This window comes from Tinamus guttatus, unplaced genomic scaffold (assembly GCF_059628265.1).
Source record: "Tinamus guttatus ecotype Peru unplaced genomic scaffold, ASM5962826v1 Tinamus_guttatus_pri_ptg000307l, whole genome shotgun sequence".
Lineage (NCBI taxonomy): Eukaryota > Metazoa > Chordata > Aves > Tinamiformes > Tinamidae > Tinamus > Tinamus guttatus.
This window is the reverse complement of record NW_028288841.1, coordinates 1150209-1165030: the sequence shown is the minus strand read 5'-3', so window position 1 is coordinate 1165030 and position 14822 is coordinate 1150209. Positions and strand designations below refer to the sequence as shown.

At 43.8% G+C, this 14822-nt stretch overlaps 1 protein-coding gene across 2 annotated transcripts; it reads left to right on the top strand.

Moving 5' to 3' along the window:
- The first annotated feature begins 41 nt into the window (after positions 1 to 41).
- On the top strand, positions 42 to 11474 carry XPC (XPC complex subunit, DNA damage recognition and repair factor). Of its 2 annotated transcripts, none has more exons than XM_088528212.1 (16): positions 42 to 154; positions 1092 to 1302; positions 2026 to 2150; positions 2581 to 2701; positions 3628 to 3712; positions 4220 to 4377; positions 4600 to 4720; positions 5632 to 5721; positions 6480 to 7412; positions 8074 to 8234; positions 8511 to 8592; positions 9039 to 9173; positions 9676 to 9845; positions 10157 to 10250; positions 10460 to 10549; positions 11151 to 11474. In XM_088528212.1, the coding sequence occupies exons 1-16, from the start codon at positions 64 to 66 to the stop codon at positions 11361 to 11363; spliced, it is 2880 nt and encodes a 959-aa protein (XP_088384338.1). In that variant the 5' UTR covers positions 42 to 63; the 3' UTR covers positions 11364 to 11474. The 2 variants fall into 2 exon arrangements, with proteins under 2 accessions (XP_088384338.1, XP_088384337.1); XM_088528211.1 differs by having other exon boundaries at positions 42 to 164; positions 1096 to 1302.
- Positions 11475 to 14822: the final 3348 nt, after the last annotated feature.

Here is a 14822-nt window from a genome sequence, read left to right as displayed (position 1 = left end):
CGAGCGGGGCGGCCCGGGGCTGGGTTGGGGTCGGGGGGACACGGCCCGGGAGCCCGGGGCGCCATGGCCAGGAAGCGCTTGGCCTCCTCGCGGCCCGCGGCCGCCAGCAAGAGGCGCCGCGCGGGCTCGGCGGCGCCGCGGGCCGAGGCGGAGGGTGAGTGCGAGTGCGGGCGGCCGTGGTGTCCCCCCACCCGGCAGCGCTGAGATCCCGCCGCGGCCTCGAGCTCCGAGCGAGCGCCCCGTCCCGCCGGCCACTCCGCGGGGCTCGTGTCAGTGAAGCCGGGAGGAGGTTTGGAGGCAGCGCCCGGGGGATGCAGCCGCCCTCGGAGAGCTGCGCGCTCCCGGGGCCCTGCGGGGGGCCGGCCCTGGCGCGCGCTCGTGACGCCGCCTCATCCCGGCTTGTCCCGCTCCTCTGGGGACGCTTCCCGCTAGGTTTTCCAGGGGTGAAACGAGCATCTGGGGGCTTTCCCGAACGGAATGGGCCGCTCTTCACAGTCCCAAAGGGCATCTCCGAAATCCGTCAGTTAGGGACTGAAATCAGCTGCCCTGCAGAGCCCACATGTGGCACCCGAGGGACATTCAGAGCTTCACACGCTGATACTAAAGGCAAGAAGCAAGTGGCCTGGGCTGACCTTAGCAGCGACTTTCTGTGGAAACGCACCAGGCTGTAGGGTCAACTCCATAGTGTCACCGGTGTGTGGCCCAGAAGGTCACACCTGGTGGTCAGTGTCCCAGGAGACGCCTTGAGTTCTGCTGAGGAGTTTTACGAAATAATAGTTGTCCAAAGAAAATAATTCCTTGTGAGGGAGGTAAATATGATGCTTGTTTTTCAACTGCTGTCATTGATAAGACTTCAGAAATCTTTACAGAATTTTGCCTACTACATCACTGTGATTATTCTCTTTTAACTATTCTTGTTCAGTTATTCTCTATTTATTATGCAATGCTCAAATTATATATTTTTTAAGTATTCACTTTTTTTTATCTGTAGCTGGTGGGCAAAATTCTCCTTTAATGAACAGTACGAAGGTACTGCTGCTGGCTGCACATTGGTGAGATTTCATCCTATGGCATATCTTCCTTCCTTCCAGCCAGTGCAGCTGATTTTGAAGAAAAGAAGCCTAATCTGAGAGGGAACAAGTCAAAAGTTTCAGCTGGAAGGGAGGAGGATGACTGTGACACTGGAGTCTGCAGCTCAGCGAGTAAGCCGTCAAAACAGAAAGAAGTAAAATTGTCAGTAAAAGAAGAAAGCAAGAACACTGCTAAAAGTAAAGGGAGTCATAGCAAAGACACAGTCTGCAGGTAAGTTCCTTTACTGCTCATTGTTATCTTTACTCATGATTATATGTTTTGTTTTGGGCCCAGTGCTGCAAATATGCATGTGTAGCTTAATTTAGGCAGAATTGGTCTTGGGGGAAACAATCTGTGGGGAAGCAGATATCTGGGTCTTTCCAAATTCAATTTTTGTTGTTGCTGTTTTGGTTTGGTTTGTTTTCCTTCTGTTCTAGTTTTTCGTGGGGTTAGGGAATGGTCTTCCCATAGATGCTGCTGTAGCAAGAATGCCAAAGTGATTGGCTGGTCTCATTTCACTGGCCAATTGGAGCCGTGGGTATTAGAAAAACTTCTAATTTCCATACACTTCGATCAGTAAGAAAAAATGATTCTTCAAACTAATTCTCCAAGAACTCATTTGCACAAGTGGTTGTAAAGGATGAGACCTTTTGTACCTTCAGGCATCTTCCTTGGAAAATCTCACTGAACTAGGACTTAAGTTTGTACTGGAAAAAATGTCCCCCCAGTGAGCCCGTGGATGTTTGTGACACAGATGCTTTGCCTTATAGAGGATGCATCTGTGGCTTAATTGCCAAATATTGAAAAAATTTGAGTTTGTTGTTGTTGATACAGAGGTCATGCTTCATTTATTGATGTATTTTTAATGTTCTCCCTTCTCTGTTTCATCTTTTTTTAAAAATAAACAAGCACCTACACTTCATAATGCTAAAGTCATTTTGATAATTTCAATAGTGACTCACCGAAGGCCCCTCAGAGACAGAAAAATTTGAAGAGAGAATCTCCTATTAAAAAGGAGATTGATGAAGACAATGCTGATGATGATGATGAAAGTGAAGAGGAATGGGAGGATGTGGAAGGTAACATTTTATTGCGTGTTCATTTTAAGGATTTTTTTTTTTTGGAATTTGGTTAGTGAGCCATTTTGTGTTTGGATTCAGGTAGGTGAGTTCTGTTTACTTAGAGCACATTCCATGTGCATATCTTATCTTTTAAAGCCAGTGTTTCACAATAGTATTAAGAATTGTTCCAAAGTAGAAAAACAAACAAAAAACAAAGAACAACTATTGACCTGTTGCAGTGCCTTGCATTTGATAACCTGTTGGCTTCTGTTAATATGCTGCCACTATTCACAGCACTTTTTTAGCCTTTTGGGTTTTCTAGTACTGGGAGAAGCTAAGAAAGAAATGGTTTGGAGATTCAGAGGGGTGTGTAGGTTCTTATCCCATTGGCAGCCCTCCCAATACTATCCGTTCCATGTGGATTGATTTTAATATTTTGTTTTTCCAGAACTCCAGGAACCTGCCATGGATAAGTCAGAAGATGCTGTTGTTCCAGCAGTGGTGCTGCCAAACAAACCAGTTGAGATAGAGATTGAAACTCCAGAGCAGGCAAAGAAAAGAGAGAGACGGTAAGGCTGGGGCAGGTGACGATGGGCAGCGAAAGGTTGTTTAAAAGTTGAAGATATGCATAGTGTTAACTGACACTTATTTGCTCTGGGTGAAAATCCTCAAACTGTGCAGACTATTGGCTTGGTCTGATGTGAGATATCGAGCTGGTGGACTGTTTACATCCACAGAGGACTTTTTCTCTGAGGTTTGGTGTCGATGGAGGCTTTTCAGCTTCTTTGGAAATCAGTCCCATAATTTCATTGTGCTTTAGTGACCCCCTTCTCCAAACCCGGAATACTAACAGGTTCTAAATGGAAAGCTGTGGGTAAATGGTGTTGTTTTACTGTAAATATCTAACAGCTAAGGGGGAGGCCTCTGTTTGCCCACAACTGAGAGGTGACTAGATGGAGTGACATGAATGGCCTCAACATCTGGTAACATTCTTCCCATGGCAGCTGGAGACCTGGCAGTGTCTCTTGAAGTTACAAGGAGGGCACTGTCCCAGACCCACTTTTTATTGCAAAACATCTAGAATATACCTAGTCCCTCCAAGTCAAAAGATTTCACCATTGAAATGAAAGTTTATCCAAGAGACTAGCTGTAAGAGTAGCAGTAATTTAAAACAGACGATTCAGAAAGCGAGGAAGAAGTTTAATATGGAGCTGCCTAAACCATCTGGTAGGAAACTCTAGGTACATAAAATTATGTGAGATTTAGGCAATTAGAATGCATCTGAGTTCTCAGTAGTCAGTTACATATAGTTTATATTTTATTAGTCGTATGCATCGTGTATGCCTATTCACATAGCCATTAACTAAACTTTTGCTAAGGGGGCACAGAATATTCTCAGGGATGGATTCTGTTTGTGAGCTGATACAGTTCAGGAATCTAAAAAGGCAGGTCCACAGAAAACCACAATATCCATTTCTTTTGTAAACTTGTGCAGAGAAAAAAGAAAAGCCGAGTTTGAGGTGTATCTTCGGAGAATGATGAAACGTTTCAACAAGGAGGTTCGTGAGGACACGCATAAGGTATTGGTCACAGAAACAACAGGTAGAGAGAAGACTGAGCATAAAGATCTCTGAACTGATGTGTGGTGAAGAAGAAGCTAATCTGATCAAAATAATTGTGGGCCATAGTTAGAAGTGAAAATATAAAAACGCTGTGGTTAAGACAAATAGTCTTAGGATTTTTCTTGAATTGTAAGTGGGAAACATCAATGACTGTGTTAGCAGACTTCTAAAGGGAAGTAAATGTGAGCAAGCGTGTGTTTCTCCACTGAGCCTGTATTTGCTCATTTCTGTTGAGGTTAAACTGTCAGTCCTAGATCAAGAGATCCTGACAGGGACTTAAAGTTTTTACTGTCCTCTCGTGATCCGAAGACAGCCATGGGTCCACCGTGAATATTCTTGGGAGGCTTCATTGTTGCATATCTGCATTAAAAGAGTAGTACAGCCTTCCACGTGTTTACCATGGACAATAGTTCAAGCAAAGCAAGTCTCGTGTTGACTCACTGTGGAAACTTTTGTTTCTCTCAGGTTCATCTGCTGTGTTTATTAGCAAACGGTTTCTATAGGAACAGAACCTGTAACCAGCCAGATCTTCTTGCTATCGGTCTGTCCATCATCCCCACACACTTCACAAAAATGCCTGCAGGCCAAGTGGACCTTCTCTGTCTCTCCAACTTGGTGAAATGGTAAAGCTCTGTCTCCTAATAATGCTATCCCATGGAATCTAAAGCCACAATTAAGGGGCAGGGCAGGGGGATGATCATAATTAACAGTTTTCAGTGATTTCTCTGATTTTAAAAACAAGGATGAGAAACTGTTTTTGAAGGAAACTATTTAGTGAAGGAAAGGGGCTAAGTTACAGAATACACTTAGGATACTAGAAAATAAGCAGCTGTCTCATTTTTCAGGTTTGTGGGAACTTTCACTGTCAATGATGAGCTTTCATTTGAAAAAGGAGAGCCCCTTCAGGCTACCTTGGAGAGGCGCTTTGCCATCTATGCTGCAAGAGATAATGAAGAACTGGTTCATGTAAGTGAATTTGGATGCCAGATCATTAGCTGCCAGGTTATACACCAGGTGGTGTTTGAAGAACGGGTTTGGAGAAAACGTATCAGTAATTTAGGTGATTGCCTGGCTTTTTATTTCTCTCGTGTTTTTACTGGAAGTTCTTCCGTGATTAAATTCTTCAATTTGATTAAGCTATGTCTAACTGGAGCTCCTAGTTCTAGTAGTGTCCCTGTGTGCTCTACGTGGGTGACCTTACCTGTCGTGTATCAAGTAGCTTATTTCTGAGTATTGTTTGGTGTCTTTATTGGTTTAGCACTGTAGATTGAACAAAACCAGTTTACTAAGTGTCTCCTGAAATACAAATTGAGTGAGGAAATTCTTGTGCTTAGGTGGGCAGAGAATCTCTTTGCAGATCTTTTGAGTTAGAACATGGAGAAGAAGTCTCGCAGGAGACTACATTGATAGGGAGCATTTGAAAGAGCAGGAATGAGCTGTTCCTTCACAGCTGCTTGGCTTGCAGATCTGTTCCCATTGCTGACTAAGTGGAGTGTTGCAGGTTTCTGTCACCATGTGGGAAGTCCTGGCTCTGGTGGGTTTGCGACCTCATTGTGGAAGTGCAGAGACACCACTTGCTGGGATGGGAGGAAAAGCCCCAACAAGCTCTGCTTAGGCATTTATTAACAGCAGCTTCTGTTGGCTCCCATGCAGAAAGGCTGTTTGTCACTGAGCTGTGACTGCTGGTGCTCTCTGAACAGCTGGTGTTTTTGCTGCTTCAGCTGATTATACGTGACTGGCCTTGGCCACCTTTTGGAGGTTGGAATGAAAATGATTTGTGACAGAACCCAGATTGTAAAATAGTTTTAAGAACTCTTTTTTATATATATGCCATAGAAGAAAGAAGGAAAAAGTCCTTTACTTTTTTTCTTTTGCAGATATTTTTAATTATTCTCCGAGCATTACAGCTGCTGTGCCGTCTTGTGCTGTCTCTTCAGCCCATTCCTCTCAAGGAGACAAAAGCAAAGGTTAGTTTGCGTTTAGTGGATGAAATAAGGAATATGGCACTGTGGGTCAGAGAAAAAGAGTGAAAAAAACTTCTGGCTGTTAAATCTCAAAGGGAATCACTTGTTACATGAAACCAGGGTGATGACAGTATTTTGTCTATAATGCAGAAGACCCTTATTTATTAGGTTGCTTTAGTTTTTTTTTCTTTAAAAAAGGTCATTTGTGGATGGGTAAACATTTCTCATGCTTGCGTAGTTATAAATTTCTTTAAATCTTTGACAGCAAAACACTCACAGCTTGCATAATACTTCTGCATTTATTTTATGCCATTTTAATGAGTTAAACTAAGTCTAAGCTTTGCCCTGTGTTGTTACAATATTGATTTTAATTAAAAATACTTAAATGCTTATATGAGTTGATTTTGAAAAGTCTTACTTTTTTAACAAGAAAATGTAGATGTGCCCTTAATTTATTTTTCAAGAATCCATTTTATCCATTTCATCTTCCTTCTGCCTGGACTCTAAATAACAAGCTGCCTAAACTCCAAGTTTGCTAGTTTGCTAGTAGCTGTTGCTCTCTTCAGTGGCTTTAGTGCAAGTGGGAAACCCGAGCTCAGGTGTTGGAAGTGGTCAGAAGTCTCTCTCCTTCCATTTGCCTGAAGCTTTAGATGCCCTGAGATCGGTCCCCATGGTCTGCATGCACCTTGTACAGTTAATTGAAGCCAGTTTTCCTGACATACACTTATGTGATCAATGTGATCCCGCCTTTCTCTTTGCAGGGGAAAGGCTCATCCAAGAGGCAGTCTCTCAGCAGCACCTCTGAGGGGCAGGAGAGCTCGGCCACAACACCCAAAGCTGCGGCACAAAAAGGCTTCTGCAGAAAAGCCAAGCGGAATGAGAAATCCTCTGGAAGTGAAGACGACAACCCGGAGCTGAAGAAACCGAGCACTGCTCGGACCAAAAGGCCATGCAGGTCAAAGCTGACTACAGGAAGCCAGGAGCAGCAGGAACCTAGTAATGAGGACTCCAGTCCAGGGGAAAAAGATAGGCCAGTCAGACCCAAAAATGATCGCCGGAGACGAGTGGCCTCCAAAGTGTGCTACAAAGAAGAGAGTGGAAGTGATGAGGACAGTGTTTCTGACTTTGAGGCTTCAGAGGAGAGCAGTCTTTCCGATGAGGATTTTGAAACTCTACCTAAAAAGCAGAGGAGGTCATTGGGCTCCCAGAAGTCAAAGGTAAAAGCTGATAAAAACCCAAAACCTAAGACTTCAGAATTGAGGCTATCCAAAAATTCACAAGAAGCTGAGCCTAGACCAGCAAAAAACACAGCTGCGGCCTTGCCTAATGCACAGAAAAAGAGAAGCAAAATAATTTCTAGTGACGAGGATGAAGGAGAGCAGGAGCTGAGGAAAACGATGGGCACAGACCAGTGGCTGGAGGTTTTCCTTGAACGTGAGGACAAGTGGGTGTGTGTAGACTGTGTTCATGGTAGTGTTGGCCAGCCCCAGCTGTGCTTCAAGAATGCCACAAAGCCACTTTCCTACATTGTGGGGATTGACAATGATGGGAGCGTCAAGGATGTGACACAAAGATACGACCCAGTGTGGATGACCGTGACGAGGAAGAGCCGTGTGGACTCGGGGTGGTGGAAAGACACCCTGAAGCCGTATGAAAGCCCCTTTGTGGAAAGAGACAAGAAGGAGGAAAGGGAGGTAAGGGATACTTGGCTGTTTAGACCGAGACACAAATAAGTTTAAATAACCTTGTTTATTCTGAAGAGTCCAAACCTTGAGTCCTCATTCAGGCAAAAAAAAATCATTAGGAAACATTTTGTGAGTGAGGAAGTTTGGTTTTGAGCTTGAGTTACTGAGTGTGTGTATGCTTTAAGGGAATTGTGCAGTGATAGATTCTAATAATACCAGTATCCAAAAGGAGACTCCACAACCTCTTTGGGCAAGCTGTTCCAGTGCTCTGTCATCCTTATGGTAAAGAAGTTTTTCTTTATATCGAGATGGAACTTTCTGTATTTCAGTTTGTACCTGTTGCCTCTTGTCCTGTCACTGGGAACCACTGAAAATAGTCTGGCCCCATCCTCTTGGCACCCTCGCTTAAGACATTTGTATCTGTGCAGCTGATCACAACCCTCTGAGCTCTGCCAGTCAAGTCAGACAGTTTTCAATCCACTGCTGTGCCCAATATCTAGCCCGAACAGATTGAAGTACCTAATTACAACAAGAAGGCTTCAGTTCCTCGACTCAGCTCATTAAGTTTCTGATTCTTTTCCTTTGATCCAGACTATAATCTTTCTTACTTTCTTAAAAGACTAGCACAAAAGAGTTGTAAATCACATTTTTTTTTGCATAATTCCTACAGTTTCAAGTTAAGCTTCAAGACCAGCCTCTGCCAACAGCAATTGGAGAGTACAAAAATCACCCCCTTTATGCACTCAAGAGGCACCTCCTGAAATATGAGGCCATCTATCCCGAGTCCGCGGTTATCCTGGGATACTGCAGGGGAGAGGCTGTCTACTCCAGGTGTGTGCTGCACATTTTGCCAGGTGTGCCTGTGACCTTCATAGCAAGCAGTTAAGGGCACTGTGAACATGAACAAGCCTTTGTAACGTGGATGTTTCTTTGTAGTTGGGGCAGAATAGGTGAGGGATTTTAAGAGCTAGTTTGCTTGAAGATTACCATGGTGGCAGTGGTATTTGCATCTGCATACCCTTTAGATGTAGCTTTCTTACCATACTGGGATGTGGATAGCAGTTTGGGCGTCCCTAATGGAAATGGTTCTTTCTCTGGCCTCTTTAGAGACTGTGTGCACACGCTGCACTCCAAGGACACTTGGCTGAAGCAGGCTCGGGTGGTGAGGATTGGAGAAGTGCCCTACAAGGTAAGAGGGTTTGGGTCCCTCCTGTGCAATGTGTGTGTCCCCTCGGGCGTGAGCTTGGCTCTGTTGTGGGTTTTGTCTCCCTTCCCTTGGTGGATGTACATATTTCACTGCAGCCTGGCTGGGGGTAGCCCCTGGCTGCCCTGGGGGTCTGTACATCTGTGCCTGTGGTCTACGTGATGTCCAGCTATCTGCTCCTCCTGCCCTGATTGCTTCCAGCAGGACTTTACCCTTCTGATCCTGTTCAAAGACATTCTGGGACTTTTATATGAACTGGAGAATGTGGCTGCCTCTTGCATTCAGGTGCCGTGGGTTATCATGTGTAAGCAGCAGAGACTGAGCTCAGCAAATGGGCAATTCTTCTCTCCCGGAGCCTTCTCCTTTGATGTCCCCACAAAGTCTGGAATCATGCAGTTCATTTTCTGCCTTTGGCCATTGCATTCCCACAGATGGTGAAGGGCTTTTCCAACCAGGCGAGGAAGGCGCGCCTGGCAGAGCCTGCCAACCGCGACAAGGAGGACCTGGCCCTCTTCGGCCTCTGGCAGACTGAGGAGTTCCAGCCACCCGTGGCGGTGGATGGGAAGGTAGCCCGGAGGGCAGCGGGCTGGGCTTGGAGGGAGTGTTCTCTATGGAACTGCGGGCTTTACTTTTCCAGAAGAATGTGCACGTTTCAAGACCAGGCAATAGCATCTGGATCCAGACCTAGGATTCTGGAGTGACTGTGCCCAGGGAAGGGATGCTCAAAACTTCAGTCAGGCCTTCCTATCCCAAGTACCCATAAAGATGGGTGCCAGCAGTACAGGCTGCTGACTGTCCAATTTGGTTCAGTTAATTTGCCTGCTTCATGTTTGTTCTGCTAATTCTCTACATTGCAGTCTTAGTTGCAAAGCCTGGACAGAGAACATGAAGCAGGATATCCGTGGAGCTAAAAACTGGGCTTGTGTACTGCCCTGCGAGTGTTAGTAGAATACTGCTGTGTGGTGTAATAGATCAGAAACAAAGTGGTGTCTCATTTGCAGCACGTTTTTTCACCTCTCTCTGGAGGGCAGGAGGTATCACCACTTCTTTTTAATTATTCAACACCAGGTTCCCCGGAACGAGTACGGAAACGTCTATCTCTTCTTGCCGTCCATGTTACCGGTGGGCTGCGTGCAGCTCAGGCTCCCCAACCTCAACAGAGTGGCGCGGAAGCTGGACATCGACTGTGCTCAAGCCATCACTGGATTCGATTTTCACGGAGGCTACTCACACCCCGTGTACGTGAAGCTGCTCTGCTGCAGCTGAAGTGTTTTGATGTCCCGAGGGGGTTGCACTGAGTAGGAGACGTCCTGCTCTTTTGTACTAGCAGTGGCAAGGGAGTCAGTGGCCCTGGTATTCAGCAGTGATTTTATATTCTCTAAGAATCTGCACTGGAGTGGGAGGTGGTGATTTATGCCCTTAGAACCTGTGAGACAGAAAAGCTGTTCTGTTAATATTCAGCATCCTTTGGTTAGTCTGGGTCAGCAGGCATTTGCTCCCTCTCTTTTTTCTTCTAGTAGCTGACAGAGGGTTGTGTTCTCCTTCCTAGCACTGATGGCTACGTTGTTTGTGAGGAATATAAAGAAGTGCTTATTGCTGCCTGGGAGAACGAACAAGCAGAAATAGAGAAGAAGGAGAAGGAGGTGAGAAATTCTTCTGCAGTTTCCTTACTGTTACTTTTATTAGGTCAGTTTGATGTAAGCCAGGCACAATTAAACACAGGTGGCCTGTGTAAGTGGGAGTCATGTGTGACTTTTTCAAATGACAGTTTTAAATCCAGAGATATATTATCTAAATACATTGGGATTTATGATAGCAACATTTTCTTTTTTTCCATGACAATCCCATACAGAAACGTGAGAAAAGAGCTTTGGGGAACTGGAAGTTGCTGACAAAGGGGCTTCTCATCCGAGAGAGACTGAAGCAACGCTACTGCATCAAGGTATTCTGGGCATTGGCTATTAGCGAGCTCTTCGGTGTGTTACATTTCCTCTGGAAGAGTGCAAAACTTCTGGAATGTGTTTACTCAATAATCTCTCTTTCCTGTTGTTAACTTGTGAATAACAGAGAGTTTAAAAAAAAAAAAAAAAAAGGTCAGAGATTCCTCTTGGTTATGTCCATGGATGGCTTGTTATTGTTTAACAAGAGACTAGTGTTTTCCAAAGCATTGTTGTTTTATGTGACTCTGCTGTTTCTACATACCCACTTCCTTGATTTCTTCCTCCAAGCCAAGCATGTAGCTAACAGGATCAGAATGGTGTACTCTGTTATGTGTTTTAGTTCATAATTTTTACCACGTTATGCCAGCTGAAACACATGATCTTTTTAAAGCTGGCTTATTCTTTTGCCACCAAAAATATTTTGTTTGTGTTGAAAGAGTGCTTGATATCCAGGAATAGAAGCACGCTGCTCACGCTGCGTTGGGTGAAGCCCAGAGCAGAGCAGGGAACTTGTGTAATGTCTGTGAGTGTCGCTGTGACTGAAGATGAGCCTTTGTAGAAGCAGCTTCCACAACTCTCCATTTTCACACCTGTTTTTTCCAGACTGAGCTGTCAGCACCTGAGGCAGAGAAAAGAGCCGGGTTCTCCTCTGATGAAGAAGGAGGTCCAAGTTCAGAGACTGCAGCAGGGGACTTGGCTGTTTCTTGGCCCCAAAATCGCCAAGCAGAGAAGCAGAAGGAAGAGAAGACAACCAGGAAGAGCAAGCGGGAAAAGAAAGGAGAAGCAGCCCACTTGTTTCCCTTTGAGAAGCTGTGAGCAGCACAAGCTTTTCTCTGCTGTTTCCAGCTGCCAGGAGGCTGGTGTTACAATAGGAGCAGGCTCTGCCAGTTAAGGACTTTTAGCCTTTCTTGTGTTTCTGAGTCATCAGGGAGCAACCTAGTTCAGCATCAGTTTCTTTTGCTGTCACAGAAAACCACTTTCATCCTTTTTGCTTGGAGTCCCAAGGGCAGATATGCAGTTGTATCTTCTGAGAAGATCACTATCTATGCATAGCTGGGCTTTTTTACTACCTTTTGGAAGTATCACTCAGCATGCTAATAAACCTGTTTTCTTTGGCATTCCTTTCATTTTAACTGTCTCGTCCCATTTTTTCCTTTTGTTTTTTTCCCTGCTTGTCCTAACTAAAACTAGTTAACTATCCTAGGTGAGATGTCCAATGGGCTAAGTACTCTTAGATGCTTCCCTTCATATTGTATCAAAAGCAGTGGTCAGGTAGGGTTCATCGCACACAGTGCTTCTTTATCACAGGGAGGGAAGCACTTTTGCTAAGGTGTGAAGAAACGAGATCAGTACTGAGAGCAATCTGAAAAATTACTTGTTGAAGAGTATCTGCTTTTTGTGAAAACTCAGATTTATTTTCAGCCCAGGATCAGAAATCTTGTAGAAAAGAGGAAGCCCTTTCCCCCGTTCAAGCATCAGGTTAAACATGGCATCGTAGGTCATTGTAACAACTCTGCGTGTGTTTTGGTTGGTTCATTTGTATGGTTTGGTTTTAGTTGGTTTTTAGGACAAAATGTCACGAACACTCTCCCTTTAAAAAGAGGGGGATACAGAGAGATTGAAATACAAGAAAATGGTTTTAATTTAAGTATGTTCAGAAAAAAAATCTATTTTTATACTGCGTACACAGGGCAAAATAAAGTATTGAAAAGCATTAATCTTGTCTGTTAGCCCTACCTCCTGGCCAGCTCCTTCTTCCATCGGCAGCTTTGTTTACTAGGAAGGATTCTAACCCAAGGATAAGCACACGGCAGCTGAGCTGCGTTTGGTTGCTTGTTTTATTTTTCCACCACACTACTGCCAAAAGCTGCAGATCAAGTTGCAGAATCTTCTAGTATTGGCTGACAGTGAATTCTTTAATGTTTAAAATATTTTTTGAGTTTTTGTACTCAAGTTAGGACTTAAAGAAAAAGATCTGACCTTTCCACAGGCAGGTAGAACTGCAGGAGGCTGCGGACACGGCTTGTCCTGTTACTCACGGTGCAGATACACAGGACACACCCTCCGATGAATACTTGGGCTGGAAGGATTCAAGTCCAGCTCCTGTTAACACCAGTGGTTTTTAAACCTTCTTCAAAGAGGATTGGGTACCAGCTCCTGCAAAGCACTCTGCACTTCCTAAATTGGGACACTTAACATGGATACCCGAAGTTAGAGTAACTTCCAAAGACAGGAACTTACCCCTCCTTAGCTCTAAAAGGAACAAACCGTAACTTAAGATACAAAAAGATAAATATACCTTAAGGGAAGCAAAGCTAAAATGGAAAATTATTGACATAGCCAGTGCCTGTCCTGTCAAATTCCTGTAGGGAGGCAAGAGAAGGATTTCAGTGTTTGTGTACATGCAACGAAAGCAAGTCCCAGCCTCTCCACCGTGCCTGTCCCACAAAACATTACATTCTTTCTGGGGAATGCGTCTGTTTTATTTGCATGGTTACTGTGCACAAACTGGCATCTAAAAAAATATTTTGAGCTGCTGACTACATCAGTTAATCTTCACTCTCCTTAAAAGTAAATACATTGAATCAAGTCAAGCTGAACTATCACACAGTGATCAGCTGATCCCTGTGGAGGTAAGGAAGTGCCTGTTATTTGCTAAGGAAGGAGGAGTGAGAGCGCAGGAGCCCGGGACCAGCCTGCCATCAAGTACGTGGGCTGCAGAGCAGCGCCGAGGTTCCAGGGAGCTTCCCAAGATGGAAAAATAGCTGCAGGCTCTGTAAACCATTTGGTTTGGAAGCTACACATCGTATTTCTCTATTGGACACTGCATGGACATGACATGCACAATTAAGGTAATGAAAAAAGAAACTTAAGACCAACTTTTTGAAAATCATTTTTATTAAATGTACAAAAGTTCAGCACTTCGTAGATTTCTTTTTCTCCATCTCTAATATGGTAATGCTGGTTGTAGTTTCCTGCAACATTTGTATAAGAGCAGTCCAGCCCTTCTGCTTTTCTCCCCAGCAAAGTATAATTCTTTGATTCTTAATAATTTGATGGTGCAAAAGATGCGTTAGAGTGACAGAAATAGATTGCTCAGTCTCCCCGACACATTCCTTGCATTAAACCAGTTCTTGCACTTCAAATAACCCTGCCCTCAGTACCACTGCTTTCACCAGCACAACAGGGCGGGGAGAATTTGAAGCTGAATTGACACCATTAAAATATCAAATAAGAAGAATTAAGGCTTAAAAAAGAAACAAGACCCTTGCGTTTCATAAATGAATTTTCCCTTTTAGTACTTTTTTTAGCAAATACTTGCTTCTAGGTATGTTCAGGTAAATTCTTTTGCTAGGGAGAACGTATTTCTCCTGACACTCATAACTGGAATTCATAAATATATTCACTGAAGACTACTTAGGTACTGAATTATATATATGCAGAGAAACAATACTGAAGTGTAGGCAGGGCACAACTAGAAGTGAGACTGTAGCGAGGAGGAGACAGACCTAAAAACAGTTCTTGATCGTTTCCTATTGCACATACCGGTGACAGCAGAAATATATAAACAGAATAATCACAATACTGCATGAAGTCATTGTATTAATGTGGTATAAAGATCAAAAGTTAGGTTCCTAAAGTTAATGAAATTAAGCAAGAATGTTTTCATGATGGAATTTAATGGAGCTTTTCATTGTCTTTGCCAAGTGAAATTAAAAATAAAAAGCAAACAACAACAAAAAAAAACAGTATACACAGGAAGAAAACACCAAATATTTTGAGGAACATGATGCATTGGATCTTAAAAGTTAATCAGTTTTGTTTCAAGGCAGCAAGTTTTATTTTTAAAGGCAGATAACCTCTAAAATCCCTTTAAGCAGGTGCAATACTTGAAATACTTAGCAATAATCCACACTACTGCTTTGAATGTCTAACCACCAACTTCAGAGGCTTTTAAGAAGCTGGGGGGCGGTGGGGGAAGGCAAAAAACCTTTCTGACAAGTCTGCGCTGCCTTAGAACACTATCCTGGCCACTCGTAGCTGCAATTTACATTTTAATTTAATCTTTAGTCCAAAAGCAGAGACACAGTACTTAGGCATAACGTATCTCAGACAAATGGTGGTTTTTTGAACACGTACATTTCAAAATGCATCAGTGAAAGTGTACACGAGTGCATGTATAAGAATAAGGCAGAGGGAGAGAGTATCAAAGGAAGGATCATAATCATACACATATTTGCTAAGGACTTCAAAAGACAGACCCTGTGCCACGTC